This window comes from Rhinoraja longicauda, chromosome 4 (assembly GCF_053455715.1).
Source record: "Rhinoraja longicauda isolate Sanriku21f chromosome 4, sRhiLon1.1, whole genome shotgun sequence".
Classification (NCBI taxonomy): domain Eukaryota; kingdom Metazoa; phylum Chordata; class Chondrichthyes; order Rajiformes; family Arhynchobatidae; genus Rhinoraja; species Rhinoraja longicauda.
This window is the reverse complement of record NC_135956.1, coordinates 58,939,204-58,966,929: the sequence shown is the minus strand read 5'-3', so window position 1 is coordinate 58,966,929 and position 27,726 is coordinate 58,939,204. Positions and strand designations below refer to the sequence as shown.

General features: G+C 41.5%; 1 protein-coding gene across 1 annotated transcript in view; it reads left to right on the top strand.

Moving 5' to 3' along the window:
* The window catches only part of rttn (rotatin), a 175,102-nt gene that overhangs the window by 91,776 nt on the left and 55,600 nt on the right, over window positions 1-27,726 (top strand). Inside the window, exons 27-32 of the mRNA XM_078398650.1 lie at window positions 6,848-6,999; window positions 9,673-9,892; window positions 13,000-13,128; window positions 19,657-19,767; window positions 23,598-23,756; window positions 26,201-26,278. Coding sequence (XP_078254776.1) covers window positions 6,848-6,999; window positions 9,673-9,892; window positions 13,000-13,128; window positions 19,657-19,767; window positions 23,598-23,756; window positions 26,201-26,278 — 849 coding nt within the window. The remainder of the gene's footprint in view (window positions 1-6,847; window positions 7,000-9,672; window positions 9,893-12,999; window positions 13,129-19,656; window positions 19,768-23,597; window positions 23,757-26,200; window positions 26,279-27,726) is intronic.

Genomic DNA, 27,726 nt, shown 5'->3' with positions numbered 1-27,726 from the left:
CAGCGCATTCCCAATTATACTCCTAATTCTCCCAGTCCATATATGCACATAATCCCATATATGTATTCATCTCACGACAACCCCCAAGTGTTCAAAAATAATACAGCAGGATACAAAATAATGTAATATGCTAAGACAGCTAATAAACACAAATGTAGGGCGGCACGGTAGCGCAGCGGTAGAGTTGCTGCTTTACAACGAATGCAGCGCCGGAGACTCAGGTTCGATCCTGACTACGGGTGCTGCACTGTAAGGAGTTTGTACGTTCTCCCCGTGACCTGCGTGGGTTTTCTCCGAGATCTTCGGTTTCCTCCCACACTCCAAAGACGTACAGGTATGTAGGTTAATTGGCTGGGTAAATGTAAAATTGTCCCTAGTGGATAGTGTTAATGTACGGGGATCGCTGGGCGGCACGGACTTGGAGGGCCGAAAAGGCCTGTTTCCGGCTGTATATATATGATATGATATGATATGGCTCCTACACTTCTTATTAAATCTTTCCACCCCCCACCCCCACCCCCTCACCCTGAACCTATATTCTCTAGTTCTTAATTTGCCTACTCTGGGTAAAAGACTGTGCATTTACCCTCACTATTCCTTTCATGAACTTATACACTTCTATAAGATCACCAGCTTATCCTCCTGCACTCTAAGGAATAAAGTCCTAGCCTACTCAACCTCTCCCTGTCGCTCAGGCCCTCGTGTCCTGGCAACAATCTCATAAATCTTCTCTGTACCCTTTCCAGCTGAACATCTTTCCTATAACGGTGACCAAAACTGAATACAATACTCTAAATGTGGCCTCACCAATATCTTGTATAACTGTGGCCAATGTGCCAAAAGCCTTCTTAACTACCTAGTCTTGTCATTTCACACGGAACAATATACTTGCACTCCTCAACCACTCTGCTCTACAGGACTCCCCAGAGCTCTGCCATTCACTGTGTAGATGGTGATACTTCCCAAAATGGCACTTCTCTGCATTAATCTCCATCAACCATTCCTCAGCCCACCTGCCCAATCAATCAAGATTCTGCTGCAATGTTTGACAACCATCTTCATTATCTACAATACCACCGAATTTAGTGATATTTGCAAATGTACTATTCATGCCTTGTACATTCTCATCCAAATCATTGATATAGATGACAAACAGCAATGTACCCAACACTGAACCCCGAGGCACACCGCTAATCACAGTCCTCCAGTTCGATAAACAACGTTCCACCATCGCCGACTGCTTCCTTCCATGAAGCCGATTTTTAAAAATGTGTGAAGGAAATTTTCCCGCAGTGTTTGTGGACCTAATATGTTCTTGTGCAGTGCCAGTTTAATTAACATGATATCGCTGCTCATATTCGAGCAGCATTAAAAATGGCAATCTATATTGAAAGTTCAAACTGCTGAAATAGAGCATCATAAAAGCTGAAAATTATTTCTGTTGACCACAATTGCCTTTGTAAATTACTTTATAAGATTGCTTTTGCTGTCATCTTGCTGGAATTTATTAGTAGGAGCATCAGGCCCTAGGCAAACTTTGGGATCCCAAGAGATGTAAAAGTACTCGCATTCAAAGGACCAATCCTCACCAAATCTTCCAACCGCACTCAACCATATCTCTGGATTTCTGGGGAGCAACATCTACACAATTGCAATAGCCGGTCCCAGCATCCTCTCTATTATCAACAGTTCTCTGGCCACTGGCACTGTTCCAACCAGTTTCAAGCACGCGGTGGTCCAGCCCCTACTGAAAAAACCTAACCTAGACCCCACCTTGCCTAGCAACTACAGACCCATTTCCAAACTGCCATTCCTGTCAAAAGTCCTTGAAAAGGCAATTCTAAACCAATTAGTGCCCTACCTGCACCAAAACACCATCCTGGAAAGTTTCCAGTCAGGTTTCAGAGCCCACCACAGCACAGAGTCTGCCTTGTTGAAGGTACACAACGACCTGCTTCTCGCCATCGACACCGGCGACTGTGCAATCCTGCTCCTTCTCGACCTCAGCGCAGCGTTCGATACAGTGGACCACACCATCCTTATTGACCGTCTCCGGTACGCGGTTGGCATTGATGGCACTGCCCTGAGCTGGTTCGCTTCGTACCTCAAAGATAGGAGTTTCGCCATCAACATAGGCAGTTATTCCTCTGCTCCAGCTAGCCTCTCCTGCGGAGTTCCACAAGGCTCCATCCTAGGCCCCATTCTCTTCTCTCTATACATGCTCCCCCTTGGCCAAATCATTCAAAGGCACGGCATTTCTTTCCACTGCTATGCCGATGACACTCAGCTTTACCTCCCCCTGAAACCCAACAACCAGTCAAATTTAAACAGCCTCTTACACTGCCTTGAGGACATAAAATGTTGGATGGCACAGAGCTTCCTCCAATTAAATGAGAGCAAGTCTGAGGTCATCCTATTTGCCCCCCCCCCCGACTCCATCAAATCGATAACAGGCAGTCTTGGAAGTTTACCCTGCCTAGTCAAACCGCATGTCAAAAACCTCGGCATGATATTTGACTCTGCATTAAAATTTGATAAGCAAGTCAACGCTGTGGTAAAAGCCAGCTTCTTCCAACTTCGAACCATAGCTAAAATCAAACCTTTCCTCCAATTCGACGACACAGAAAAAATCATTCACGCTTTCATTTCCTCCCGCCTAGAGTACTGCAACTCCCTATACACTGGGATCAGCCAATCTTCCCTGTCCCGCCTGCAACTGGTCCAAAACGCCGCAGCGAGACTCCTGACGGGTACCCGTAAAAGGGACCACATCACCCCGATTCTGGCCTCTCTCCACTGGCTCCCTGTACGGTACAGAATCAACTTCAAGCTCCTCCTATTCACGAATAAAGCCCTAAATGGACATTCCCCCCCCTACATCAAAAATCTTCTAACCCACCTCTCTAACTCCAGGTCCCTCAGGTCGGCCGACTTGGGGCTACTCACTATCCCGCGGTCTAGGCTTAAGCTCAGGGGTGACCGCGCTTTTGCGGTTGCAGCTCCTAGACTGTGGAACAGCATCCCTCTCCCCATCAGAACTGCCCCCTCCATCGACTCCTTTAAGTCCCGGCTCAAAACCTATTTCTACTCCCTAGCGTTTGAGGCTCATTGAGGAGGCGCTGTGAACTGTTTGCGTGCTACTGTATGTTTCATTTAAAAAAAATTAGTACCTAATCAGATGTACAGCACTTTGGTCAACGTGGGTTGTTTTTAAATGTGCTATACAAATAAAATTGACTTGACTTGACTTGCAAGCTAGGTTTCCCAAGACCGTTGTGAAAGAGAGCAGCCTGACCTCAGACATACATGTGCCGGGATCAAGATGACTGTCATATTCAGCTTCCCAGTCCTGTGATTATTTTAAACAGGTTTTGATTATTTACAGTACCTTCTACCTCCCTTGCACAACTGAATAATTTGTGAATGTGTCTGTGTTCTTGACTTCATCAAAGTTCAACAGGGGTATATTGCATCCACAAAGTGTCTTAGGCTCCCCTTTAGAGCTTGGTGCTCTTTGTGAATTGAAAGGGCCTCCACTCTTTCAATGTTCAAGCACTATACGCATGGTGAGGGAATTGGGAAGGTAGGTCTATCCCCGATTTTATCCCTCTCTCAGTGTGGCATCCATAACATCCCAAGATGCTGCTGTGTTCCAGAGTGTCACTTTAAAGGCTGAAGTCCTCAGTGTTTATAGCACAACCAAATGCTGGCAGCCAATTCAGTGAATAAATAGCAGGATGTACTCATCTTCTATTCTGGAAATGTTACTGGGAGCAATGCACCTGCATTGTTACATTGGGATTGCGATCTAAAAACTTCATCCCAATGCTCTGATCAAAGTCAATTGGTCAGCACTATACCACAGCAAATTAAATTCTTGGCAGAGATTTCCAGCTCCAGAGGTGTCCAAAATTAGAAGACAAATCCAGTAATTGATTTGAGATAAATGTATTTCAGCAAAATATTGTTGCAAATTACTGCCACGGGATGTATCTGACAATTAGCACAGATATTTTTTAAGGATAAGTACACTACCTAAGTAACATAGAAACATAGAAAATAGGTGCAGGAGTAGGCCATTCGGCCCTTCGAGCCATTCAATATGATCATGGCTGATCATGCAACTCAGTATCCTGTACCTGCCTTCTCTCCATACCCCCTGATCCCTTTAGCCACAAGGGCCACATCTAACTCCCTCTTAAATATAGCCAATGAACTGGCCTCAACTACCTTCTGTGGCAGAGAATTCCACAGACTCACCACTCTGTGTGAAAAAAAACTTTCTCATCTCGGTCCTAAAAGACTTCCCCCTTATCCTTAAACTGTGACCCCTTGTTCTGGACTTCCCCAACATCGGGAACAATCTTCCTGCATCTAGCCTGTCCAACCCCTTAAGAATTTTGTAAGTTTTGTAAGTACACTGTGGACGGAGAGGGGAAAGGGTAAGCTTCATAGTTTGCTTAATATGTGTAGGAAAATAACAGCAGATGCTGGTTCAAATCGAAGGTATCACAAATACCTTAGTTATCACAAATAGTTTGCTTAATGCACAGTATTAATGATGATTATAGATCATTATTGCCTATGCTGATAACATACTGGTAGAAAACTCTTCTGATTTTTTTCTGTTAAGTTATGGACCTCAAACAATTAAACTTTCGTTCACCATAAATGCTGTGTGACCTGCCAAGTATTTACTGCAATTTTTTGTTATTTCAAAGAAGCAGAGTTAGTGTTTTGTGTTTGTGTTCTAGGTGAACAGAGCAGATTTTTACAAAACTCAGAGCAATAATCAGTTTTCAAAATTGCCAACATTATCCAATAGTGATTATATGTCTTATTGTTAAAGCCAGTTGCATGATAGACAATAGACAATAGGTGCAGGAGTAGGCCATTCGGCTCTTCGAGCCAGCACCGCCATTCAATGTGATCATGGCTGATCATTCTCAATCAGTACCCCGTTCCTGCTTTCTCCCCATACCCCCTGACTCCGCTATCCTTAAAGCTCTATCTAGCTCAATGATTATAGGACAGTACCGTTAATTTTTGAAGCTCATTTGTTTGCTTTTATAATTTCATTTCACATTAAATATGAATTACATGTGCATTTAGAGAAAGAAGTATTACTTAGAAATAACTCTTGCCAACAGTAGGATCAGTGAATTCTCAATTATTTACCGAGTCCAGTAGTAGCGTTTTGTAACTTTTATTCAAGCACAACGGTTATACAGCATCAGAGCCAAGCATTAAAATATCTGCAGAACTTAACTAAAAAATGAACATATCATAACTAACAAAACAAAGAAACTATGGAACTGTAACTGTAGGACGGACAACTGAACGAGAGACAAAAGACACTGACACTAATACTTAACAAACGGACTACAGAATACACTGCTGAAGAGTATGCTTTCCTATCTACATTGGGTGATTGATGCCCTTTGAATACAGCTATCCAGGATGAAAGCCACAGGGGTTAAATCGCTGTGCAGCCGGCTGACATTTTCACCACATCCAACGGCATCCCACCACGAGGCACATCTTCCCATCTCCACCCATTTCTGCTTTCCGCATAGACCATTCTCTTCACAACTTCCTGGTTAATTTATCCCTTCCCACCCAAACCACCACCTCCCCAGGTACCTAACCCTTGCAACCGCAGGAGATGCAACACGTCCCTATACCTCTTCCCTCAACTCTGTCCAGGGACCGCAACAGTCCTTTCGGTGAGGCAGAGGTTCACTTGCACCTCCTCTAACCACATGTATCCTATCCGATGTTCCAGGTGTGAACTCAGCGATCGTTTCACTGAACACCTACTCTCAATCCGCCTCGGCCTACGTGATCTCCCAGTTGCCAAACACTTTAACTACCCTTCCCATTTCCACACTGACCTCTCTGTTCTGGGCCTCCTCCATTGTCAGAGTGAGGCCAAACGTAAATTGGAGGAACGGCACCTCATATTTCGCTTGGGCAGCTTAGAACCCAGCGGTATGAATATTAATTTCTCTTAACTTCAAGTAACCCATGCATCCCCTCTATCTATTCGTCCCTCCCCCACCCTCGTCTCCGTACTAGTTTTACTGTCGTCCTGTTGAATTCACTGTCAGTATTAACTCGTTATCACCTATCCCACAGCTATCAATGGACCATTGTGGGCTGCACATTTCTTTGATTATCCTTGCTTTTTGCGTATCTTCCATTTATTTATCCTAGGTACAGTCTATATCTCTTATTCCCCTTTCCCCTGACTCTCAGTCTGAAGAAGGGTCTCGACCCAAAACGTCACCTATTCCTTTTATCCAGAGATGCTGCCTGACCCGCTGAGTCACTCCAGCTTTTTGTGTCCACCTTCACAGAGATGCAACTTTTGCAGCCCCCGTCCAATCAGAAACAACAATCCTGGGAATGTCACCCCTTGTAATGTACAAGATCCCACAATCCATAATTCTTGATAACCGAAATCGTGCATTTCAGATGGGTAGGTTTCTGAAATTATCCTTCAAGTATTCTCTGAAATATGTAGTGAATAATGAATAATATACTGTCTTAAAATAAAATGAATAAGAAAATAAGTACCTTTTCAAATTTTTCCGTGACAGACAATAAATGCCTGAATTTATCACATGGGTCGATTAGAGCTGTAAATATAGAAAACTTTCTCTTTGAAAAATTTGTGATTCTCATACCAGGCTCTGCACTTAAATGATCAATATTATGACAGAGCTGCCGGTGTGAATGAACAGTGCAAGTATTCAGCAATGATCATAATTCATATTGCCAGGTGGGTGGGTTAAAGAAATTTTATGTTTGAATCACTCAAGTTGCTATTGCATTGATGTGACAGGAAAGCAGTTCGCTGCTGAATTTACTGCAGGCGGAATCATCAGCTCAAGGTGAAATGGATGAAGTTCAAAGTCTTGTAAGACAGAAGCTACAAAAGGACCTGACAGGATTCTTCAATGCAATATTGCAATCCCTCACTTTTACTACAGACAGGTAATGGCAGTTGAAGTTGTTCTCCAGCAATTTGTCCCACTATTTTAAAACTGGGTTCAGGAATGCCATATAGGCCTGGATCTTCTGAATAAAAGCCAGCAGATCCAACTCAGCAGCCAGTTATGTTCTGCCCTTTAATTTTGTGTTGGGTCCAAAGCCCGATGAGTACCATGATAACTCTTCATTTATGAGTGTCGTGTTTAAGGATCTGATATACTGCTGCGAGTAAGAATGTAATTGTTCTGTTTTTGGTACAAATGACAATTAAACACTCTTGAATCTCTTGAATGTAAACAAATATGCCCTCTGAAAATGCTTCAGCCGCAATATAGCAGGCCGATTCATTTCTTGGAAGAAAAAGCTGTGGATAAGTGCAAGTACAAATAATTTGCTTTTCATTTTAATTAAATTTATTTCACTAAATTGATTTGGAGCGGCACGGTGACACAGCGTTGGAGTTGCTGCCTTACAGCACCAGAGACCCGGGTTCGATACTGATTATGGGTGCTTGTCTGTATGGAGTTTGTACCTTCTCCCCGTAACCTGCATGGGCTTTCTCCGAGTTCTTCGGTTTCCTCCCACACTCCAAAGACGTACAGGTTCGTAGGTTAATTGGCTTGGTTAAATGTCAAATTGTCCCTTAGTGTGTGTAGGGTAGTATTAATGTGCGGGGATCACTGTGCAGCACAGAGCCGATGAGCCTGTTTCCCCACTGTATTTCTAAACTAAACTAAACACATTTAACTGCTTCCTGTTACTTTCAAGGACTGTAACTTCCCATTCTTAAAATGTTCGGTAGCCTTTTTAACTTTTGTAAGTTTTAAGGTGTTATTTGAATATTTGAATGTCGCAACATTCATAAACATTAATTTTCCTTGGTACCTTTGTGGACTGCATTAAAGTCAAGGATTCGTTCAGTTTGAAAGTGGGATTTCAGCTTATTGAGTTGATTCCAACCATACAATACCCATTTACGCCACTGCTCCTAATTTAGTTTGGTTTTATCATCATCTCCCCCCAGATTTTACCACTCATCAATACACTAGAAGCAATTTACAGAGGCCTACTAACCTACCAACTCGCACATCTTGAGCCCGCAGAGGAAGCTCACGTAAATGCCATCAGAAATTGTTAGGTGCAGACGAGGTTGAAGCATACTGAGCCACTCTTATGTCAGTATACGACTCACTCCCTTTTCCCTCCTCTCATCCATTTCTCCCACTATTCTGCCACCCTTTCTATTGCCCCCCCATCCCCTTCCACCTACATCCAGATTTCACTGCTCTCCTTATTTTACAGCTTTTTGACATATTTTAATCTGGCATTCATCCACCCATTTGCTAATCAAACCGTCTCACCTGTCTCCATCTATCACTTGCCATGTTTTGTTCCATACCTAACTCTCTTCTAGTTTTCTCTCCTCTACTAGAATTAGTCTGAAGAAGGTCCCGACCAGAAATGTCCTCCAGAGATGCTACTTGACTGGCTGATTTACTCCAGCATTTTTATTTGTTGTACACCAACCAGCATCTGTAGTTCCTTGTGTCCATCAGCCAGTCTTATGTGTGGAAAGAAGTGCAGATGCTGGTTTAAGGTAGACAGAATATGCTGGAGTAACTCAGCGGGTCAGGCAGCATCTCTTGAGAGAAGGAATGGTAACGTTTCGGGTCTGAAGAAGGGTCTCGACCTGAAACGCCACCCATTCCTTCTCTCCAGAGATGCTGCCTGACCCGCTGAGTTACTCCAACATTTTGTGTCTAGCCAGTCTTATGTAATACACATTGTTTATGCAAATTTCTGTTTATGCAAAGCAGCTTTTAAAAAAAATCAGCAGCTGATATACAAATTAGGAGGAAGAGTAGGCCATTATATTAATTGAACCTGCTCCACCATTATCATATCATATCATATATATACAGCGCGGAAACAGGCCTTTTCGGCCCACCAAGTCCGCGCCGCCCAGCGATCCCCGCACATTAACACTATCCTACACCCACTAGGGACAATTTTTTACATTTACCCAGTCAATTAACCTACATACCTGTACGTCTTTGGATACCTGTACGTCTGATAGCTGATGTCTTGTAACCATAACTCCACTGCAGATTACCTTTCGTTTCTTTCCTTATCAATAATCTATGTGCCACAGCTTTAAAAATATTCAAAGACTGTTTCCACTGGCCTTTGAGGAAGACTATTTAAAAATTTCACAACCCTTTGAGTAAAAAAAACTCTCCTCACCGCTGCCTTAAGTGGGTGAACCTTATTTCTGAATAGTGACCCCAGGTTCTTGACTCTCCACATTTGCTATATAAGACACACCTGTAAAGTGGCAGCAACAACGTGCGTTTATATGTATGCGCCCAAGGAAAGTTTTCAATAATAAACTAGTGCAAAATGTGGTGTAATGTGTTTGCAAAAAAACATGAATCCCTGACTTTGTCCCTGACTCTGTCAAGGAAGCTTAACAATATTTGTCATTTTTAAGAACATTATTTTTGTCCAACTATTCACACAACTCTTACTCACAACCAGCAGAAATAATACTTGTCATCATACCAAAACTCTTATTTGGACATCATCTGTTTGAATGCTGAAAATAGTGATTTTGCTCTTTTTAATAACATTTCACTAAAGATGTTCATTAAATTCTTCCTCTCTGTTTTTGTACAGAATGTGTCTGTACTTAGCTGGTCCTTTCAGAACTGAGTTGTCAGGCAAACTCTTGCAATGCTTGCGGATTACAAATGCCCCACATTTCTACGGGCTACCTTCATTAGAGCGGGCACTGCATGGAATGGTCCACATCACTGCTCTTCCTGGATGGAGTTTGCACTCAGGCACTGTGGAATCCTCTTCACTTTGTACTAAATATCTGAATGGCCTTCTGGAGGTATGTGTTCAAATGCCAGGAATAACCTGCAAAATAATTACACTTTTAAAGTGATTTAGTTTTGTAATAAAACAGATGCTCACAGAAGTTGCAGAAATAATTTCAAGTCAGTAACGCTTTGCTGAGGCCTTACCATGTTAGTTTTATTTTCATCCAGGTGAAGAGATTGAAGAGAACTAGAAACTCAAATTATTGCCTCACATTGGTTGATATCCATAAAAATCACTCTTTATTCTGTTCAGTCTTCCAAGCTGCAGAAACATTTTTGGAACACAATGAAACATTGCAGCATCACCAATGTCTTGACAGATTTACTAGTTACAAATTTTCATTATTAAAACAGGTTTTAAGGAAGAAGTTTATAATAGAAATATAAAGGTGCAAACTTGTTAAATTTAAAATGGAAATTAAACTTCACCCATGGTTCATTTATCCTCCAAGCTTCAGCCATATGTTGTGCACATGTGGTAACTCCAGAAGGCTCCAATGATTTGTTCATCCACCGATGGAGAAATTGTCGATATTTGGTGAAGCTCAATCTTTAGATTTGATTAATAATTGATATCACTGCAGTCCATCTGTCACGCCAAGTATTTTGTGGATAGCATGTTTCATGAGGTGCTCACCTGGTAGTAAGTGGGTGCTCGATCATTGGCGCCTATTTAATGGGTTGGCAGTTGTGCTTCTCTATGTGGCACCCCAAAAGGTGGAAATGGAAGGAAAGTTGATTGAGGAAGGAGAGAATTTTCTGGAATGCTAGATGTTCTAATTTGCTGGAAGGAAGGAATGTACTGTAATGACCAAGGACAGAAATGTCTCATTAGAATTATGAACCAACAGAAATCTCAAAACTATATCTCTGTTGATATTAAACTATTCTGTAGCTGCAAACCAGCAGGAAGGCTATTGATTACATTTTCTGGGAAATTTTAATGATGAGCAAAAGGCATGGAGTATTGATAGCGCGATAATTGAACTGTCCAGATAGAACAATAACATCATGTTCACAAAGGTATGGTTTCTGAAGTGAGTTGAATACTTTTTAGCATTCTTCCTTTCTTTGTTTTTAGTGTTTGTTTTTTCAAAATGTTTTTGGTGCAATGAAGTTTGCATTGCTCGACTTGTTCTGACAACTGAGCTAGTAGGGTAAGTGGAGAAAATGTCAGTGGAGAACATATGGAAAACAATAATCATGATGTCGGGTTTAGAATAGGTTTGCAAAAGGATATAGACTATTTCAGAATAAAAATACTAATCAAATAAGATCAAATATCAAAGGAATGGGAAAATATGCTCTTAGTAAATTAAAATTGTAGCTTGGCAGGCTGCACTGTAAAAACAGTGATACAAGACCTTTAATAAGCAAGTGTTTCTGCTGGAGCCTAGGTACATTCCCAACTCATGATGATATGCAGGAAAATTAAACCCGATGTATCATGAATACTAAAAAGTAGACTGGAAAAGAAGCAGAAAACAAAAGTTCTGATGTCAGGTTATTAAATCAAGTAATCACCCGGCTGATTATAAAAAGTGCAGATAAGAAACACAAAAGAAAATATGAAAAGACTTGGTATGCTTTCTAAGATGGGATACCTCCCAAATCGTTGAGGGGAGGAAATTACAGAGGCATTGTTCATAATCTCGCAAACATCAGTAAATTCAGTGACGACAGAGGACAGCACATGCAGGAGGCCTCATGCACATTCTTCAATCATTTCTTCTGACATTCTGAGTATCTCTTCCATGACAGCTTGGAATCGTGAGTCTATTTTAGGAGTTTGATATAAGGTACGTTAGCATAGTAGCCAATAGAGCGAAACTTGGGCTTCATTGATGGAGTTGTTGGCCGCAGAGAGGACACTGACAATTGCTTCGGTTATATTTTTGGTGAATTTGGCGGATTCTGAAAAGAGTAATATAGTGGCATCTTTCCAGTGCTTTAAGGTGCCTGCTGTAAGTATCACACACCTCAAAACCATACAGGAGACTGTGATCACCAGTGCCTGGTAGACCATGTTTTCTACCAGTGTGTCCATGGTATTTTATTGTCACATGTACTTGGGTTCAGTGACATTCCTGTCTTGCATACAACTCAGTAGAAATGTTACCATACATAGGCACAATCGTACAATCAAGTACAAATGTGTCGAAATAGTAGATTACACAGAGACAGTACAGGATTCGCCAAGTTTCCGATGCTGTTTAATATGATTTAAGTCCAAAGTTGTTAAAAATGTAGTCTTAACTTGGCCATAAAGGGCTGTTATTCTGGCGGTGGCACTGTGTCACGGGGTCCTCTGCCGCCCCATGCCACCGCAAGCCGCATCTGATCAGCGTGCTCGGCCTCTTGGAGTGGTGCCTGATCCACCCGAGCTCCAGTCTGGAGCACAACCTCCAACGGCCCCCTCCACTGGCACCTCAAACCGGTCTCGTTGTCCTTCACCTCACGTTGCCACTGTTCAGACTCCGTGCCCGGGACTGTGGAACACCAAGTGTGCCTCCGAGGCTGTGGGACCCCAGCCCAACCACCAGCACTCTTGTCTTCCTGCGTCTGCTGCCGCCGCCATCGGTACTACGAGGGCACAAATCACTTACTTATCTGACTAGAAGATACAGTTTTAAACACAGTATCCTTTTAAAAATATCATTAGGCAACTGAGAAAAATTCACTTCGTGGTTTTCATGAATTAATCTAAATTACTGTTTCCTTCATCCCCACTCTGATCTATCATCAAAGGAAAAACAATGTGATATTAAAGAGAAGTGAGCTGCAGCAAGGAGATTGGTTAAAATGTTATTAAGAGGATAGAAACGACTGCAATAAAAAAAATTAAATTTGCAAAACTAGAAATAAACCTTTTAAAATGCACAATAATAAATTCATGCATGGCAAATAAAAATAAGAAGTTAAACAAAGAAAATACTGTTGTGCTGGTAATTTAGGCATCAGTCCCTTTTTTCAGTAGTAGTCAGCCCATTTCATGTCAATATTGACTGAGTCAGAACTTTGACTGAGCTGGCATAAAGACTCAAGGTAAATATTTTCATTGCTGCACTGTTGAGACGTTTCATTTCATGTGAACTTTTTGACTTTGCCAATCTATCAGGTAATTTCATCCTTTTATGTGGAATGGGGAGGAAATGCAGTGTCTTTCATGGGTAAAGGAGTCACAAAGAACGCAGTTATCTGCTTGCTCCAGCTGTCCTACGAGATGAAAACACAGGCCAAAGATAAGGTAGGACATCAATAGGACCTTTGCATGTTTGATGAACACCAAGTTTAATTTATTTGAGCAAGTAAACATTTTTCTGATGTTTGCTTGCTACTTCATGGTTGGATATCTTTTCAGAGAATATCTGGTTCACTGTTCCTAATCCAATCAATACATCATAGATATCAGATAAATTTAGATGAAACATTTATAAATAAGCAATCAATAAGCATAGTTAGGCTTGCATGTTTTATTAAATAATGCACGTAGCAAGTTCATTTCAATGTGAATTGGGATTGTATGTGGTAAGATGGCTTATTGAGGTGGTTGGGTGGCTTATTAATGAATTTGCCTCATTGGGATAAGATTTAATTGTTTAAATTTGGAAAAGTCATTTCCATTTTAAGAACAGTATGTATTCAGTTAATTATTAATTCTGTGTGTGCTGTACATTATCATGGTAAGACAAGTTGTGGTGTATGTAAAACAAGGAACAGCAGATGCTTGTTTAACCAAGGAAAGACACAAAATGTTGGAGTAACATAGCGATTCAGGCAGCAACCCTGGAGAACATGGATAGGTGACGTTTCAAGTCGGGACCCTTCTTCGGCATGAATGAGGGTTCCGATCTGAGATTTCACCTATCCATGTTTTCCAGGGATGCTACCTGACCTGCTGAGTTACTCCAGCATTTTGTATTTTTCCAAGTCTTTACTATAGATTTATTACAGTATCTCTGAAATACATGGTACTATAATAGCAAGACTACATTGCCTCCAAAAACTCTACAAAATTAATCTAATGGGTTAGCAGTTAAATATGTGGTTTGGTGGATGCTACTTTGGTTAGGTGGGTGTGCACATATATTAAATCGCTGGAGAATTAAATTTTAGAGTTAGCAGAACATAAGAGCAGGTGAGACGCACTTTTGGGAAATGAGGTGGATAAACAAAATTATTAAGATCATTTACTGAGGTATGTGCACAGCATTTAATTTTCCATATTGGAATATTTTGCAAAGCATGAATGTGGGGTCTGAATTTGGTTTGAACTCAGTGAAGTATTGGATGAGATGAACCTTGTAAAAGAGAAAATATTAGCATGTTTGGTATCTTTAGAAGTGGATAAATTGTCAGGCCCAGGTGAAATATTTCCCTGGCTATTTAAAGAACCAAGGGAAGAAATTGGGATCTAAGAGCATTTTTAAAAAAATCTCCCACGCTTGTGAAATGCCTTCAGATCATTGGAGGACTTCAAATGTGGTCTTATTTAAAAAGAAAGAAGGAATAAAACGGTCCTGTAATTTTAACCCGAGTGGTGGGTAAATTATTACCATATCTTTCCTAGTGTATGGTATAAACCTTCATTTAGAAAGACATATTTACAGAGATCCTCAGCGTGACTTCATTAAGGAAAGGTCACATCAGTCTAACTTGACAGATTTCTTTGAGGAGAGTTCATTTGATGCAATGCAATTGAACTTGAAGATATTTCACAATGTCTCACAAGGTACACTTGTCTAAAACAAGCCCATGATGTTCATGGGAGAATGGAGGCACACGTTGGATCCAAAATTGGCTCAGGAGCAGAAACCAAAGGGCATTGGCTACTGGATGTTCTTATGTCTGGGACACTGTTCTAAGTAAGCTACCGCAACGAATAGTACTCACCTCCTCGCTTTACAGTTTTTAATAACTCCTCCTGACATTTAAGTTTAAATCTTTTATACCAGTGTGACAGATTCAGCTACATCCATGCATTGCACACTATCTGTCTTTAATGTTGCACATACTGCCTCTTTCGTGCACATGCAAATTATGTGCATGGAAGCAAATTTCAGTGTGCACTCTGCATGCGACGAAGCCATGTTCACATACACGGATTTTTACTCCACATTTTAAACATATTGTGTCGGTCATCTCATTGAATTTCCGAGCCAAAGAGTAAGGATGAAAGAAAAGAGGGCAGGTGGCATTTGATTTTACATTTTCCTTAATTGAAACCGAGAATTGCGATATGAAACACAAAAGAGCAGAGAGGAATTGTGCAGATGGAAATTTAGTGTTTGAGGCTTTCGGTTAAAATACCACATAAAGAAGCTGAGTTACTGGTATCAGAATTCTTTAGAAAAAAATGACAATACAATAGTTGATTTAGCTGCAGAAGTTAGAAAATTGAAAGATTATTCAAGGAATGTGAAGATATTTAATACTCTAATAATAAGAAAGGTCTGAGAAAGGACTTTGGAACACAATGGTTTCTCTGTGACACAGCTAGTAGAGCTGCATCCTCTCAGTTCCAGCGATGCAGATTCAATCCTGAGCTCTGCTTTCTGTGTGAAGTTTGCACATTCTCACTTTGAATTTGTGGGTTTCCTTTGGGTGTTCTGGTTTAATACCACATCATTCGAATGTGCAGGCACTGTAAATTACCCTAATTGCACAGGTAAGTGGTTGAGTCTGGGGGTTGATGGGGAAAGTGGGAAGAATAAAATGGAGTTGTGTCAGAAAATATAGGTGCTTTGTTGGCATAGAGTCGGGCTAAATGGCCCGTTTCCATGATGTATCTCTCTATGACTATGACAATTAATAGTACTGTGATTCTGGCTGAATGCGGAGAAGGGGGCAGGGGATTGACACGGGATGAAAATAATGGAAGAATTATGTACATTGGGGCATGGAGCTATCAGACAAGGAACAATCTAACTATCTAAAGAAACTGATAAGATGCTTTGAAATTGGAAGATTTTTAAAATTTAAGAGATTAATTTATATATAAAAATAGAGAATAATGGCTGCCAGCTGATTCACTAACCAATCTTAAAGTGAAGCATCAAGATATTGAATAATGCAGATTGATAATATTATGTGTGAGAAATGTAAAATACATTGGTTTTTAAAGTGCATGGAAATTAGATCTCATAACACTGCTTTCTCAACTTTTTGTGATTGAAAATCTACTTAAACCAGAATAAGTGATGTTTATGGCTGTCTCTGAATTGAATCTAGTTCTAAATTTCAACCAGCATTTCCTGTTATGACCCCAAATAGATTTCCACATCAGTGATACACACAATGCATAGAGATTTGTAGCATGGGGATGGATTTTCAGCCCACCAAGTATGTGCTCTCAACCATACATGTATTTTAATCCTCAATTAATCCTATTGTTTTATTCTCCCCACATTCTTCTCAACTCCCCCAGATTCTTCCACTTACCTATACACGACGGCCAATGTACACACGCCAATTACCCTTCCAAACTGTGCGACTTGTGAATGTGAGAATAAACCAGGGCACCCAGGGGAACACATGCAGTTATAGGAGAAAATGTGCAATTTGGTCATAAGGGACAGGAATAGAATTAGGCCATTCGGTCCATCAAGTCTACTCTGCCATTCAATCATGGCTGATCTATCTCTCCCTCTTAACCATATTCTCCTGCCTTCTCCCCATAACCTCTGACATCTGAACGAATCAAGAATCTATTTATCTCTGCCTTAAAAATATCCACAGACTTGGCCTCCACAGCCTTCTGTGGCAACGAATTCCACAGATTCACCACCCTCTGGCTAAATAAATTTCTTCTCATCTCCTTCCGAAAAGAACGTCCTTTAATTCTGAGGCTCTGACCTCTAGTCTTCGACTCTCCCACTAGTGGAAACATCCTCTCCACATCCACTCTAACCAAGCCTTTCACTATTCTGTATGTTTCAATGAGGTCTCCCCTCGTACTTCAGGTGCAGTGCCGACAAACGCTCATCATAGGTTAACCTACTCATTCATGGGATCATTCTTGTAAACCTCCTCTGGACCCTCTCCAGAACCAGCACATCCTTCCTCAGATATGGTGCCCAAAATTGCTCATAATATTCAAAATGTGGCCTGACCAGCGCCTTATAGAGCCTCAACATTACATCCCTGTTTTTTGTGTACAATCTCTCTTGAAATAAATGCTAGCATTGAGTTTGGTTTCTTTACTACTGATTCGATGTGCAGATTAACTTTTTGGGAATCCTGCACCAACACTCCCAGTTGTACACAAATGGCATTAAAGATCATTAATAGGCAGCAGCTCTACCAGCTGCACCAATAAATATGAAGTATCTTCTGACATAATTCTCCTTTTGGAGCTTTCCTTGCACTTAAACAACCCACACAACTCCTTCCCCGATCTTCAGCTGGCCCCCTGACCACAAAATATATCTTGATAAAATGGTAAAATGAATTTCTGAGGGCAGCTAAATATGAGAAGGATATTACGCAATCCGTCAGTTGTTATAATTACAGGATTTTGTTAAAAGAGGCTCTTTATAAAAGTTGATTCAGCTCCTTGTATTTATTTTGCTTTTGCTATGCTGTGCAGGTCATGTCTTCTTTGCCTCCCAATGGATAGAGTTTGCACTGCAAGTCAGGGAGCAGTTTTGTGGCCACAGGAAGGAGGTGATTGAAGATGACCCTTGCTATGATTCTCTTTGTGGCAGTCCCGTTTGTGGTTACCACAATCTCCTTCCTCAAAATGGCCACTGTTACAAAATCTCTGAGGTCCATGGCATGTCCTCCTTTTGAACATTTCAATCTGACACACAAATTCTGTTTCTCTTTCCACAGATGCTGCCTGACATGCTAGGTATTTCTTGCATTAGTTCTTGCTTCTTTTTCCACAAATGTTGCCTGAAGTGTTGGTAGCATTTTTGTTTTTATTATTTCAGATTTTCACCATCTGCATTGTTTTTATTTTCTTGCCTCTGTGGCTCAGACTGGCATCCTGTTCTTTGCTCTCGATCTGCCAATTGCCTCACATGAATCAATTCCATACTCATGGAAGCTGACGCTGGTTCTGATATTGCAAATCAGTGGAGATTCTGAAAATGATTAGAAGGAGCAAGCATAACTGGAAATACACCAGCTTTGTCAGGGACTTCGAAAATATATTTACATCAGATTCTCATTGTACATTTGGGGTTCTGGTTTAAATTGTTGTGCATGCAAAATCAGATAGTGAAGGGGTGATAGGCAAATTCAGGAAATGCTGAATCAAGAATACATGGGTATTACAGCACATCTCTGAGACAGGAATAATCCTTTTGGATCCCCTCACTGTGATCATTTATCCTGCACCATCCCTAACACTGAATGAACCATAGAGAGACCTATTTGTGCATGGCCTAATTTTCATCATTTCATATAAGAATTTACTCTTTGCTTCACTAAGGGCATTCATTCACCTCATCAGCAGTTGCTCATTTAAATCTGCCTTGGGAATTCTTTAATTGCAGTACAGAAACTTTAATTGAATCACTGAATGGAATAGTGTATATTGAAGAACTTAGACAAATGGTTTTGAATATTTTTTTAAAAGATCAATAGAAAGGGCAAATTATGCGTGCATCATTGACACTCATGGAAGTGGATGCTATTTTTGAGGAAAGTACGGGAGCTGGAGTGTGAAATTGGTTGCTCCATTAGATAAACGGTGCGCTCGGGACAGTCTGCACGTTGAGGTAATGGTGCCAAGCTTTCTGGTAGGTCAGGCCTCAACGCAAGACACGGCATCGAGTCCTGCAGGTCAAGGCCCCATCACTGATGGCAGCATTGGACCGTTCCTAGACCAGGCCCGATTGGCTGGTCGGGTCTGCATCTTCCTGGCGTCAGGGCCCACAAACGGTCGGGCTGGTACTCTGCTCGGGTTGGTGGTTTCTACTTTGTTAGGGCCTGGTCACCTGATTGGGTCAGCAGCTATGCGAGGCCAAGGATTTGGGGGTTATGTGTAGGTCAAAGGCTTTACTGGTCGGAATAGGCTTCACTGGTCAGTTCAACTCGGGTCAGGTAAGACCTTCATCCTGGAGGTCGTAGGATATCAGACTGGGAATATTAAAGAATATATCATTAGGACATTGAGAAAAGATGCTATGCTTACAGGTAGATTTAAAAGAATAGTGATTGTATTGGATGGTAGTAGATACTTCTCTGAGAAGAACACAAAGAATCGCCGTGTTCCAGTGCCATCTTTGATATATTCCTTCTGATTATCACCTTTAGCTTTCTATCCAGCCCAGAAAAGTACAGTTCTGCAGAATGGATGTTGAATGTAAAAGCTCAACATTCACTCCAAGGTTGGGATCAACAAGTTTTGGGATTTGCTAAATTCCTTTAAGTGAGAGTGGCTTTCTTGCAGGGTGTAACAAAAACTGCAATTGTTTTTATACCCCTTCTATGAGGAAGGACTTTGTGAAAAAGTAATCAAAAACCAAAGAAAGCAGAATTCTGCATTTACATATTTCCTGTAAATTAATTAACAAATCAGTTTGCAATGAGCTTTATTACAGCCATGGTAGCTGGATCTACAAGCTTAAGTGCTAAGAATAACCAATACAGATCTAAGAATTGTAACCATTGTAAAAAATGTAAAATTGGGTGGTACATCAGCATTTTTATTTGAAAACGCATACGTATGCCTTTATATTTAATATAGAATCTGAATTAAGGTTTAATTTAAGCAATACCATTGGAGTAAGGGAATCTATTTCATATATTATTTTTGTTGTTGTAGGATTGGATATCTATGTGGTCATTGGTCTACGAGCATAACAATGAGGATCATGTGCCATCAAGACTTGACCTAGCCTGGCTTATTCCTCTGTGGGTTGACCGAGACCCTGAGGTGTGCAATCTTTCTTGTACATCAATCAATATCAATTAAAATTAAAATGTTGATTAAAATTTCAATCAAATCATTCTGAACTCTCCACGTTTCACAAAATATAGTCCTATATTCTTTAATCTCACAATATCATGCAAAACATGATGTCATATCAGGATAGCATGCAAAATAAAGCTTTCAGGAAACATGACAATAATAAACCTAAATCTATTAGGATATTGCCAGGATTTGAGGGCCTGAACTATAGGAAAGATTGGGCAAGACTTTTTCCCTTGGAGTGTAGGAGGCTGAGGGATGATCTTATGGAGGCGCAGAAAATCATAAAGGGAATAGATAGAGTGAATACATGGTCTATTTTCCCAAGGTAGGGGAATTCAGAAACTGAACAGATATGGTTTAAAGTGGGAGGAGAAAGATTTAATAGAATCTGAGGGACATCCTTTTCACACAAAGGGTGGAGGATATATGGAACGAGCTCCCATGAGAAGTAGTGGCAGATAATATAATTACATTAAAAGGCATTTGGACAGGTATGTTGATAGAAAAGGTTTAGGGGGCTATGGGACAAAAGTGGGCAACTGGGGCTAGCTTAGATGGGGTGTCTTGATCGGCATAGACAAGTTGGTCTGAAGGGCCTGTTTACGCACTGTATGACTATGATTCTCTTTATGATTTAATCCTTAAAATCTCTATCATTTTGCTTAATCAATGCTGCTTTTTTTCAGGATCGATCTATTTTTCCTAAGGTCAGGTACCAAGGGCGGCTTACAGTGTTCTGGATGTTGGCCAAACAAAGACAATGTATCGTAGTAGTAGCATAACTTCTGTTCCTGTAGATATTAAATGCAGTAATGTATGATCCTGTCCATGGCCTAGAGTGAATGAATCCCAGTTACTTTGTAACTCCACTGCTTCAAGCCTTTCATTATTTAGAACGCACCATGTTCCTCCAGAGTGGGTGGCCTTTACCTTTCCAACAAGGCCACAGTTTTGTCCATTCACCCAATCCGTTAGTATCTTCCTTTCATCTATTCACACTGTGAATTAATCTATTCACACTGCTTGCCGCATTTCTTACGTCTTCAGGAAACTAAAATTGATGACTTTCTAGCCTATCATTTCAGCCATTTATAAATGGGATTAGCTGTGAGCCTAATGTAGATCCTTTTGAGGTGCCAGCTGTCATTCTCCAATGCTTTGAATACCTTCCCATTATCCCTTTTCTCTCCTTCTGGCCGCTCCACAACTATCATATCCAATTAAAAAAATTGTCTTCCATTGTATAGAACAGATTAAGTGTCATTCTTACTACTGAGAAATCAAATGAATTCAGGAATCAAATTTTGAAGTTGGTTTCTCTTGCATTGGCAAAGAAATTACTATGTTTCCTCCCTCATGAAGAAAGTCGTTTTCTGTTGAACATTCACATGTATTACTGATATACCACATTATATTTGTTGGTGACAGATTGGCTGCTCAATCAGAAGGGGATAATTAAACCAGAGGCCTGAGCACAGAATACTAGGCTGATATCCCACTGGGTGCAGAGGGAATGCTTTGCAAAACCCTGTTTCGTATAGATTGAAGAAATCCCATTATACTATTTCGAAGAAAATTGGGTAGTTAATCCCCCTTGTCACAAACTGTATTTTTCTTTCATAATAAAACTTAAATACTTGTTCATTATCTTATTCCTATTGATGGGCTTGCAAAAATTGATCAATATGCTTATTGCATTGCACAAGCATTTACTGACTCCCACAGCTATCTTGACTACTTCTTCCCACCCTGTTTACTGAAAAAACTCTATCCCCTACTCCCAATTCCTCTGTCAACACCGCATCTGCACCCAGGATGTGTTTCATACTAAGGCATCAGAGATGTCCTCATTTTTTCAGGAAACGGGTGTTCCCCTCTTCCATTATAGATGAGGCTGTCACTAGGGTCTCCTCTATATCCCGCAGCTCCGCTCTTGCTCCCCCTCTCCCCATTCGTAACAAGGATAGAGTCCCCCTTGTCCTCACCTTCCACGCCATCACCCGTCGTATACAACAAATTATCCTCCAATATTTTTGCCGCCTCCAACGGGATCCCACTACTGGACACATCTTCCCATCTCCACCCCTTTCTGCTTTCCGCAGAGACCGTTCCCTCTGTAACTCCCTGGTCCACTCGTCCCTTCCCACCCAAACCACCCCTTCCCCAGGTACTTTCCCCTGCAACCGCAGGAGATGCAACACCTGTCCCCTTACCTCCCCCCTCGACTCCATCCAAGGACCCAAACAGTCTTTCCAGGTGAGGCAGAGGTTCACCTGCACCTCCAACCTCATCTATTGTATCCGCTGTTCCAGATGTCAACTTCTCTACATCGGCGAGACCAAGCGCAGGCTCGGCGATCGTTTCGCCCAACACCTTCGCTCAGTCCGCCTTAACCAACCTGATCTCCTGGTGGCTCAGCACTTCAATTCCCCCTCCCATTCCGAATCTGACATTTCTCTCCTGGGCCTCCTCCATTGTCACAGTGAGGACCAGCGCAAATTAAAGGAACAGCATCTCATATTTCACTTGGGCAGTTTACACCCCAATGGTATGAACATTGACTTATCTAACTTCAGATAGTTCCTCTATCCCTCTTTCCCCTCCCCAGTTCTCCCACTCGTTTTCCTGTCTCCTACTACATCCTATCCTTGTCCCGCCCCCTCCCCAGACATCAGTCTGAAGAAGGGTCTCCACCCAAGACGTCACCAATTCCTTCTGTCCCGAGATGCTGCCTGACCCGCTGAGTTACTCCAGCATTTTGTGTCTACCTTGAATCAAAGAGATATACAGCATGGAAACTGTACCTTTGGCCCAAGTCCTGCCAACATCCTTGTAAATCTCAGCACTCGTTCCAACTTACTGACACCTTTCCTATAGCTTGATAACTAAAATTGAACACGATACTCCAAATAGCTTGATCCTTGATCCTTCTTCTCTACAACTCTCCCCAGGCCCCACTGTTCACTGTGAAAGTCCTGCCCTGGTTTGACTTCCCAAAATGCAACATCTCTGATTTATCTGAATTAAACTTCATCTGTCATTCCTCGGCCCACTTACCTAGCTGATCAAGATCCCATTGTAATTCATGATAATTATCTTTACTGTCTACGATACCACCTATTTTAATATTATCTGTGAACTAACTAATCATGCCTTGTACATTCCCATTTAAATCATTGAAATAGATGGCAACTAGCAGTGGATGCAGCACTGATCCCTGAGGCGCACCATTAGACGTAGGCCTCCATTCCAAACAACAATCTTCCACCATCACCCTCTCTTTCCTACCATTAAGTCAATTCTGCATCCATCAATTTGGATCCTGTCCAATCTAACCTATCCAATCTAACGTATCTGAGCAGCCGGTCACATGGAACCTCACCAACAAAGGCCTTGCTGAAGTCCATATAGACATTGCCAATAACTTTCCCATGTTCCAGAATCTTCATTTAAAAAACAGAAGAGAAATGTTCATTGAGAGCTTTGCCCGTCTCGGGGAGCTCCACACATAGGTGACCAAATTGCTACATTTTTCCTACATTTTACTTAATTTGCAACATCTTGAGGTCACAATATGTAATCTATAATGGCAAATTACTTTATTTCTATTTTGCAGGCATATATCAGCATATATTCATATGTGCACCAAATTTTATATAATATCTCCATTCATGCCATTCATTTGAAGTATGAAGTGTATGTGTTATGCAAATGATGAGACCAAAATTCATAATGAAAAATAATTGTTCAATGCGTGCTATATGTATTAATTTCTGTTTGTATTTTGCTAGGTACGTTTTGGCAGTTTGGGTATTGGGTCGGCATTAACACTGGTAGAAAGTGGCTGTGTTGCATTGGCAGCCAGCTGTCAAAACATTTCTGGAGGATTATGGGGCACCGTGCTTAATATCTTTCTGGACCAGTCTGAGTGCAGTATGGTTCGTAAAGAGGTAGGCAATCTTTTCAAGTATATAGTAGTAGATATTAGTGCTATGATTTGGCTTTTACCCAACATACTGAGCTATTCAGCGCAATAAATCATGTTCATAATTAGGCTGTATTCTGTAGCTATATTCTGTAGCTGTATCGCTGTGATCTTGATGGCATATCGCTGGACGAACAATTATTCTAATTGTGATGCGGGAGTTCAGAACTACAAAGGTGCCCATAATAACAACATTTAAAAGAGAGAGCTGCAAGAAAGGTAGATGTTTGAAGGAATTTGTATTTTAGGAATTAATTGAGTAGACCTGATTGTATACAGTCCACAGAGTCATAGAGTGATACAGAGTGGAAACAGGCCCTTCTGCCCAACTTGCCCACACCAGCCAACATGTCCCAGCTACACTCGTCCCACCTGCCATCATTTGGTCCATATCCCTCCAAACCTGTCCTATCCATGTACCTGCAAAACTGCTACTTCAATGTTGGGATAGTCCCTGCCTCAACTACCTCCTCTGGCAGCTTGTTCCATACACCCACCACCCTTTGTGTGAGTCTATATACAATAGTTGCCAGGTTTTGGCACCATTTCACAATCCCAGCTGCAGCTGGCCATGTTGCAGCCATTGCCGCCATTCGGCTGTCCCACGAGCCGTCGTTCTTCCTCTTGCCCGGCCCATCTTTAACCTTTGTGCCCTGGGCATATATATATATTGACTCAGCACCCTCGCTTCTCTGAGATATAACTGGAAATGGAGGATCATCTGAAAAAGTTGGAACATTTAATGAAAGTGTCCAATCATATCTCTGAGTATCTGAGTTACATCATCTTCTATATCTCTCATTTCCCTTTCCCTTGACTTTCAGTCTGAAGAAGGGTCCCGACCCGAAACGTCACCCATTCTTTCTCTCCAGAGATGCTGCTTGAGTTACTCCAGCATTTTGTGTCTATTTTGGGTTTAAACCAGCATCTGCAGTTCCTTCATACACATCTCTCTGAGTAACTGAATTTAAAAACAATTGGTGTATATCAGTTATAAATGAATTATTATTTAATAGATAATAAATGTATAAAGTCCTCTGCTGGTGATCAACCAGAATAAAAACAAATAGAATTACTTTAAAATATGATGCCCTGTTCATCATCATCAGCAACTTCAATCAAAGTACATCAGGAACCTACTCTCCAAATACCATCAGAATGTCTCCTGCTCCATGTGGGGTGTTAATGTTTTTGCTCACTGCTACACCACCATTAAGTAGGCCTCTTGCTCCAACCCACACCATCAATTTGGACAGTCTCATCATCTGTCAGTCCTGCTTCTCCGGCTGACACTGAAACAGGAAGCATCAAGCATTGTAATACATCATAACACAGTAGTAGCCTGCGGCGGCCGATGGTCTACTTTGGGACTAACTTAAGTTGGTGGACTGGATCCTGTTCAAGACCACTTCATCCAACCTGGATGAGTAAACCTCAGTTGTCACCGGTTTCATCAAGAAATTCATTTGTGTCTTTTCTAGCCAGAAACTTTGGAAAAACAGTTTGCAAATGAAAGCCAGTTTCATTCAGTTTTATCTTCTTTGAGGTTATATTTGAGATTCGTTGGGAGGATTAAATTTAGTGGTTTGAACCAGGAGCTACTTGGAAACAATCTTAGACACCTCCATTAGTCCCATCTGAAATCTTCACCTCATTCTACACAATTATTTGATGCCTATCATATTCCATTTATTGAGAAATTTGCGAATCCCTTCATTCTATGTGGACTTTCATAAATCTGAACTGAAATGTCAATAACATTTTCTGTCATTGATCCTATCAAACTCTTCGTCTAAACAGTTATTGCTCACCTTTCACCCCAACATTTGGAAGACCAATTTCTTTGTGATGGAGTTGTGCAATCTTCAATGATACCATCACTAAAGCAGGCTGTTTCTGTGCAAAGTCACTCTGCTCGAAACCTTTTCTAGGGATATTTGTGATGCTTCTATTGACAATATCTATACATTTGCAACGCACAATGATACACACAATTTACATTGAATTAGACCAGGAACAATGACTCATCTATAATGATGGCTGATGGTCTGTTCATAAAACGCATTCTTCTTCTCTATGGCTTAAGAAAAATTGCTAATTGAAGAAGATTGAACAATTACTTATCTCCTTGTTTGTCTTCATTCTTTCATGGATTATATCCTTACAACATGTACAAACCCAACTAGACATCCAAATTTTTGAAGAGATCAAAACTAAATATTATTTTCACCCATGCACAGTTTTCAACTCAATTGGCATATCAGGATTTGCATTCATTAAAAGAATAGAGGTGGCCTGACATGTTCCATTCTTGTACTGGATTCTTAAGAATCTCTGTGGTTCTAGATTGTAACTATACTGATGGCATTTACTAGTATAGAAGGATAACAAAGGTCTAATTTTGTTCAGGCTGCATCCATTCTCCAGAATTTGCTGATGATTCGTATGCCTGCCACTATGGAGGAAGCCAAGGATTACATCTGGCAGGTATGGAAAGTTTGTGAAAGTGTACTGTATTACATTAACTGCCTCAAATTCTCCACTCCTCTGACTAACTCTAACCTCTCCCCTCCTGAACGTGCAGCCCTCCACTCACTCTGCAACAACCCTGACTTAGTCATCAAACCCGCTGACAAAGGAGGTGCTGTGGTAGTCTGGCGTGCTGACCTCTACTGGACCGAGGCCAGACGACAACTCTCAGACACCTCTTCCACTTATCCTTGGACCATGACCCCACCGACGAACACCAGACCTTAATCATCAACACCATCACGGGCCTCGCCATTTCCGGCGCTCTACCCTCTAATGCCTCCAAACTTATTGTTCCCAGCCCCGCACGGCCCAATTTTACCTCCTACCTAAAATCCATAAACAGAACTGTCGCGGCAGACCCATTGTTTCTGCCTGTTCATGTCCCACCGAACTTATTTCCACCTACCTCGACTCCATCCTATTCCCTCTGGTCAAATCCCTCCCCACCTACGTCCAAGACACCTCACATGCTCTCCGTCTCTCAATAACTTCCGGTTTCCAGGCCCCCACTCCCTCATCTTTACCATGGATGTCCAGTCACTCTACACTTCCATCCCCCACAAGGATGGTCTTGAAGTCCTCCGTTTCTTCCTCGACCGTAGAACCAGCCAATCCCCATCTACCAACACTCTCCTCCGCCTAGCAGAGCTGGTTCTTACCCTTAACAACTTCTCCTTTGACTCCTCCCACTTCCTCCAAACCAGAGTCGTAGCTATGGGCACTCGCATGGGCCCTAGCTATGCCTGCCTCTTTGTTGGGTACGTCGAACAGTCCCTGTTCCGGACGTACACTGGCCCCATCCCCGAACTCTACCTCCGCTACATCGACGACTGCATTGATGCTACCTCTTGTACCTATGCAGAACTCACTGACTTCATACACTTCACTACCGATTTCCATCCTGCTCTTAAATATACTTGGACTATCTCTGACATCTCCCTACCATTTCTGGACCTCACCATCTCCATCACAGGAGACAGACCAGTGACTGACATTTACTATAAACCCACTGACTCGCACAGCTATCTGGACTACACTTCTTCCCACCCTGTCTCCTGCAAAAAGTCTATCCCCTACTCCCAATTCCTCCGTCTACGCCACATCTGCGCCCGGGATGAGGTGTTTCATATAGATTTTTCAGAGATGTTCTCATTCTTCATGAAACGGGGCTTTTTCTCTTCCATTATAGATGAGGCTCTCACTAGGGCCTCTTCTATATCCCGCAGCTCCGTTCTTGCTCCCGCTCCCCCCATTCGTAACAAGGACAGAATCCCCCTCGTTCTCACCTTCCACCCCTTCAGCCAGCGCATCCAACAAATCATCCTCCAACATTTCCGTCAGCTCCTTCCATGTATTCAGATCTTTGGGTCTCATCTCCACTATCTCCATTTCCCTTCAAACTG